Raw genomic sequence first — 7025 nt, 5'->3', positions numbered from 1 at the left:
AAGCAGGACCTGCCTTTCATAAACCCATGCTGACTGGGCCTGATCACCTGGTTGTCCTGTACATGCTATGTGATGGCACTCAGGATGATCTGCTCCATAACCTTCCCTGGCACCGAGGTCAGACTGACAGTCCTGTAGTTCCCTGGATCCTCCTTCTAGCCCTTCTTGTAGATGGGCATCACATTTGCTAACCTCCAGTCAACTGGAGGTCCAGCCAGGACTGCTGACAAATGATTCAAAGTGGCTTGGTGAGCACTTCTGCCAGCTCCCTCAGTACCCTTGGGTGACTGATTAACTTGAGAGATGACAGGTATAAATGAAGCCATAGAGATGCTAAATTAAGTTTTTGGAACTTACACTGAGGAGCCAGGACAAGTTCCTTCACAATATGCCAGCTCTACAGGTTCAGAAGATTCACAGTCACCGTGGTGGATCACAGTTTTCTTGCTGTAAGGTTTGCAGTTTGTAGCTTCAGAAGAAGAGGGGGGAAAAACGTATACTTCAAATCTCTAGTTCAGAACTAAATGAATGCTAGAACAATTTCAAAGTGCATGATGTCTGATTATTGATATACTCTGCAATATGTGACATATTGCATAATACTGCATAATATATCTGGAGTTTTCAGGTTATTCTTTGATATCAGCTCTACAGTGTCTTTGGAAGATAATGCAGAGACTTGAGTATTGGTGGCTTGAGTTGTGGTATTCAGTATCAGGAAAACAAATTTGCTTTTTCCTTTTGAATAAATAGTGAAACACAGGGTCTTGATAAATAGAATAACTGAAACCTGTGGGAGTGAAGAATCCTTCCATCCACGCAAAGATAGTTAAAAGTTGAATACAGTGCTCTTCAAGCAGAAAACATGAACACAGCATTACTTACGTTTACATATTTTGCAGCAGCCATCGGGAGTAGTCTCTGCTTCATCCTTTACCGAAGTAAAGAAGGAGGATTTGTATTAATGCACAGATGACAATCATAAGTAAGAATGTGAGTTACCATTACTGATACTGGGCAGAAGGCTCCTCTGTGATGAACGCTGAATGAAACCGTGGATGACTTACTCTGCCTACCATAGAAGTCTAGAATCTTTGTAGCCTCATGTAAAAATACTAAGCTTTTCTTATTACTAATGTTAGAGCAAGATTAACTTCATTCTTAAGACATTCCTGCATCTGTAGTGAAAGTGATTTGTTGTATTCTTCCTTGCCCCCGCCTTGTTCTTTTAAACTGCATTCAGTCGTTGAAGAATTGATTAAAACTTACAGGATCGCACTCTCCTGGGTTGTACTTGGGGCATATTTTTTTAGTTTGGACTGCAACAAATTGATCTTCAATTTTTTCACATGTGTAATGGCTGCAATGATCGAGTGGCAGGACGTCATTAACCTAAGATTTTATAAGAAAAGAAAACAAATTTTTTTTTTCATTGTGATCAGGTATAGTATGATTACTTCAAAAATGTCTGAGCTAATTAAGTTCTCACACCTCAAAGATTCTCAGATTCTTCTGAACTTCTTTCAAGTGGCAAAAGCAAAATTTTGCAAACTGTGGCTAGCTTGGAAGTTTAAATCCTGGACCTGAACATTCAGACCACAAATTGGAAACTATTGCCCAGTTAACCACGCATATCAAGAATTTGTTATTCCAAGTAAGTGTTCAATTCAGAAAACTGCTGTGTTGTTTTCAGAGTAATCTAAGAGTTAATTAGATTTTTACTAGTAAGGGACATGAGTTGACTCTTAGCTGTTCTAACATGTATTGGCTAATAGAGAGATCCGAAAATGAAAGGAATACTTACATTGAGCACGTGAACGGTGTTGTTACTTAGCTTAATTTTGCAAGCTACCTCAATACACTTCCCACAGCACTCTCCATCCTCAGTCATATATTGCTGACCCTACTCACAAGGAGTTGAAAGAGAAAGTATGTTGAGCTGGTGATGGAGAATTCTAGTCTTCCTGTAATTGAGGGCTGACTGGGCAGCCTAGAGAATCTGAACTTACCAGTGGGCAAGATGTTTCACATTGAACTGTTTCACAATGCACAATATTTGCCTCAGTCACTGGATCTTTCTCAGAACTGCAGGTACAGTTCTTACATGAATTGATTACTGTTGACATTCCAAGCTAGAAGACAGAAAAAAAAAATTCAAATGGAAACAGTTTCTATATAATATATAGGCAGAGTTCAAAGCATTACTGAGAACCATTAAGGTTGTTGAAATGCAAGTGCAACTGAGTTGTTCAACTCTCTTCGAACATAATAAAGTTGTTTGGCTTTATGCCTTGCAAGAAAACACATATTAGGAGGAAACTAAATGAAGCAATATAAAAGAGAAAAATAAATTAATGAAATGCAGGTAAGAGTGGTTTGTACTGCCTCATTATTTTACCAGCTTACCAATGCTCCATTTAAGAATTTTTTTTCCCTGTAAGTCATGTTCAGTGGTTATAAAACAATTATAATTTACAAATGGAGATTAAAATAATTGGATACATGTGCAGATACATAAACAGAGATACAAATTTACACATGGATTTTAGTCTTTCTGAAATGTATCCCCAAAAGGTTCCAGGGCTAATGTTTAAATTTTGACTAAATGACCTAAGTACCAATTTTAGCAAAAGATTTAGGTATCAGTTAAAGCAAAAATCCTAGCTTTATTTTTGAATGTTCTCTGGGCTTATTTCAAAGAATAGTTCCGTTTGGGCTATTCATCAGCTCATTTGGAAAATTCATTAATTCCAGAAGTGGGAGAGAGCTTAAAAAGAAGTACAGCACTAAAAATGGTACGCTCTTGTTTTATGCTACATGTTGAGTAACAATTCTGTGACAACTTTGATTTTGACATTAGGAAAAAAAACAACTTTCCAGTTAAGGGCTAGAGATAAAACAACATGTACTGGGAAAAGAACTTTCTCAAAGGCTTATTTTGGTAGAAAGGGTGTACATTTCACTTTGAGCAATACAGCACTATAAGTATAACATTCTCACCGTGTACACTGTACCATTAATCACACAGATGCCAGGCATTGGTTCTGAAAAACAACAAAAAAAATTCCGGAGTAAACTCAAATTGTGAGACTTCCTGAGAAGTCAAGATTTTATCAAGGCTTGTTAGTAACGCAGAGATTATGGAAAACTTGAATTCAATCCCCCCTACATGCTTAGACCTCATATTTAGTATAGCTGGATGTTTAAGTAAAGTTTCACCTTTGAAATTAGCTATAAGAGTTGAGGAGGAATGGTTTCAAACTCGAGCTATACATGAAAAATCCCTTTTTTTCCCTTTCGATATCAGGTTCACTTCAAATTAAATTAGTTGTTTCCTCTTTGAACCCTAGAAGTCCAGTAACCTTCAAAGGTGCCTTTGTTATTGATTCCTTATGACCTCTCAGAACATGACTTGGATGGAAGATTGACTCCGAGTGGAAAAAAGGTATTCTTACTGTGGTCATATAAATAATTTGACAACATGGCAGATCCCATTCATGTCTTTCACAGAACTACTTCAAACTTGGCTGCTCCTTTGTTTTCATCTTCCTGTTTCGGGCTTAATTTATGGCTACCTTTTTCTTTTTATTCTTTTGTATAAATATATGTGTATAAAAATACATGTATATAAATAATCATACATAACTTGGATTTTTAAATTTTCATGAGCATTCAACAACAGTGTAAATACAATTATTATTTTTCATACATCGATAATTCAGTTACTGATTACAATTCACTCTGTATTATTGCTTCATGTTACTTGTTTTTGTAGTTAACTGTTAAGCTTTCTGCTGGCTTATTCTTATGTTTATGCATCTTAGTTTAGCTACAGTAGGATAATTATAATGTGTTCCAATGTCACATTAATAACATTAAATAAAATGCATTAATAACTTTTATGATTACAGATACAGAGATAGTTGAGCTACATAGACCACTTGAAGTTTCAAAGTATTATCCTGCTCTCCCACCCATTCCAATTCTCTCAGCAAACTTCATTGAAAATAACATTTCATTTTTAAATAAACTTCTAATGCACATTTAGCCAAAAATTGATGTGTTTTCACTGAGCCAGAATAATTTAAGGAAAGTATTGCTGGTTTTGTGATACATGAAGAACTTAACAGAAGTGCAAATGTAATTTACCAGAGTGTGTAGCCTGGTGTGTATATATGTATGTTTAATACTTACTGCATTCAAATTCAGGACAACACGGGTCTTTTGGTGTTGGTACAGACATGGGAAAAAATCCTAGGTCACAAGCTGGTGTCTGAACTGTTTGGCATAGGAGCGGCTTGCACTGTACGGTAGTAGTGAGGGGGTCACAGACACACTTCTGGCATTCACTTATCCAGTTCTCTCCAGGCTGAAAATACGTAAATGATTTATTCTTAAGTGTTCTCTCACCCTAGTTGTTCTGGGTCACCTTGAGATAGACTCTCAAAATTGGTAGGGAGTTCAGATTAGAGTTTTCTTAGCATATGATTTCAGGCCTTAAGAGCAGGCAAGCTGAAAACAATCACAGAATTTTCTTCTGTGTAGAAGGAATGAGTTTTTAAGACTTTCATAGCTGGTCTACTTATTTCTATGACATTTAAATGTCTTTTATTAAAAAAAGTCTCTGCCATGGTATTAGTGAGCTTTTCCGTCTCCAGATTACTTAAAAGCCTGGTAATGCCAGGTTGAAGAATTGTGTGCTATCAGGTCATTTGTATCATGACCAACTTTGTTATTGAAATACATATAAGTTGATTTGAATTGGTTATTAGAGGACAGAAATTGGGCTGGTTTTGCAATGCTGATACATTAGAAAATCATGAGGGGAACCACCTTTCGTGGAGGACTGACATCAGTACAGTTTATTTCTACTGAAGTTGTGAGGGATGTTGCTGGGGTTGGTGAGACAGAAGAAAATACACGTTCTGTGGATGAGGCAGCTTGTGTTGTAGTTTCTGAGGTGACTGAAGTGAAAGGAGTTGTTGAAGGACATGGCCCCTGAAATGGGTCAATTTCGCATTCGTTGCTGCAAAGTGCATAAAAATTACAGCCAGCCCTATCTGTTCTGTTGTATACCACTTCCCCTGTAAAGAAAAATTGGAGGAGAAATTAAAAGACCAACAAAAATACTTAGGGGAAAAAAAAACAAGAAAATATTGTGAGAATATAAAGTGTATTTGTGTATAAAAAGTTCTATGTTTAGATGATTTTGGGTGGTTATCTTTAATTGAATAGAGTATTAAGGGTTTATATTGCTTATGAAAACTTTTATAATGATAAAATAAGACACTTACCAGGAGAAAAAAAATTACCAAACACGTGACAAAAACATGGAGTTGTTCTGCTTGATGTAACATATGTACTTGCTTCTGTTGTGACAGGTGTGCTGGGGGAAGAACTGAAGATTGCAGAAGTGCTTGTTGTAACATGACTTGATTGTGATGTACCAGTTGTAGCTACTGTTGAGCACAAGACATACTTTAGTTTGCAGCACAGGTTTTTGATCTCATAATTTTAACATGTTGGAGAGGACTGTTCAACATTCAGGCAAATCAAACCAACATTTCTGTTGCATTCAACTATTTGACCTACTGCTAAGTGGAGATTGTGGAAATCTTTTACCTGTATGCTGAATATGATCTGGGATTTGGCAAATCTTATGACATTTAGCTCCAGTGTTTTCAAAATTTTCAAAGCCACCCCTGTCTCCCTTGAGCTAAGGATAAGTAATATAAGCAATGGGGTCCACTCACACACTTGTCTAACACAGATACTAGTAGCAGAGGGACAGATACGTGAAAAAGTGGTTTATGTGTTGGAAGAAATAGGGATGATAGTGGAAGAAGTCACAGAAGACAATGATACCAATGTTGTTCTTCTGAAATAGCTGTTTGTAACTCTTCCAGGGGTAGACAATGACATACCTGGGCTGCTTGTGGTAGTGAAATTTGTGGGAAAAACAGTGGTGGCAGTACTTTGTCCAGTAGAAGAAACAGACGTTGGAAGAATATCTGTACCACCTATGGTGATTGTAATTCCTGACTTGGGGACTGTGGAGGCGGTAGTGGGTGATGTTGGAGTCTGGGTTGCCACAGCGGAGGTCTCTGCTGGAGTAGACGTAGCTGTGGACGTTGCGGTGCTTCCTGCAGTGGTCCTGGAGGTGCTGGTACTGATGACTGTGGAGGCGGTAGTGGGTGATGTTGGAGTCTGGGTTGCCACAGCGGAGGTTTCTGCTGGAGCATGCATGGCTGTGGATCTTGTGGTGCTTCCTGTGGTGGTCCTGGAGGTGCTGGCAGTGCTACTGGCTGAGGTGGGCACTGTTGGTGTGGGTGTGATGATGGTCGTGCCTTCTGTTGGAGGGGCAGTGGGACGGGGGAGAACCGTGGTGCCAGCAGTGGTTGTCTTTGCTGGCTGGGGGAGGGTGGAGGCAGTAGTGGGTGACGTTGGAGTCTGGGTTGCCACAGTGGAGGTTTCTGCTGGAGCAGATATAGCTGTGGACGTTGCGGTGCTTCCTGCAGTGGTCCTGGAGGTGCTGGCAGTGCTACTGGCTGAGGTGGGCACTGTTGGTGTGGGTGTGATGATGGTCGTGCCTTCTGTTGGAGGGGCAGTGGGACGGGGGAGAACCGTGGTGCCAGCAGTGGTTGTCTTTGCTGGCTGGGGGAGGGTGGAGGCAGTAGTGGGTGACGTTGGAGTCTGGGTTGCCACAGCGGAGGTTTCTGCTGGAGCAGACATGGCTGGGGGGGGGGGGAGGCAGCAGTGGGTGATGTTGGAGTCTGGGTTGTCACAGCGGAGGTTTCTGCTGGAGCAGATATAGCTGTGGACGTTGCGGTGCTTCCTGCGGTGGTCCTGGAGGTGCTGGCAGTGCTACTGGCTGAGGTGGGCACTGTTGGTGTTAGTGTGATGATGGTCGTGCCTTCTGTTGGAGGGGCAGTGGGACGGGGGAGAACCGTGGTGCCAGCAGTGGTTGTCGTTGCTGGCTGGGGGAGGGTGGAGGCAGTAGTGGGTGACGTTGGAGTCTGGGTTGC

The 7025-nt window shown here is 40.2% G+C and overlaps 1 protein-coding gene across 1 annotated transcript in view; it reads right to left on the bottom strand.

Annotated features, from left to right (window-relative positions):
• Positions 1–353: 353 nt before the first annotated feature.
• LOC103906818 (mucin-5AC-like) overlaps positions 354–7025 on the bottom strand; it is a gene marked incomplete at its 5' end in the record, with an annotated part of 86676 nt that continues 80004 nt past the window's right edge. The window contains 7 exon segments of the mRNA XM_019474487.1: positions 354–469; positions 886–931; positions 1270–1392; positions 2010–2132; positions 3001–3044; positions 5925–6743; positions 6746–7016. Coding sequence (XP_019330032.1) covers positions 354–469; positions 886–931; positions 1270–1392; positions 2010–2132; positions 3001–3044; positions 5925–6743; positions 6746–7016 — 1542 coding nt within the window.

The sequence above is a fragment of the Aptenodytes forsteri genome, unplaced genomic scaffold, assembly GCF_000699145.1.
Source record: "Aptenodytes forsteri isolate BGI_AS27 unplaced genomic scaffold, ASM69914v1 Scaffold8, whole genome shotgun sequence".
Lineage (NCBI taxonomy): Eukaryota > Metazoa > Chordata > Aves > Sphenisciformes > Spheniscidae > Aptenodytes > Aptenodytes forsteri.
The sequence above is the reverse complement of the archived record's forward strand: the minus strand, read 5'-3'. Positions and strand labels throughout refer to the sequence as shown.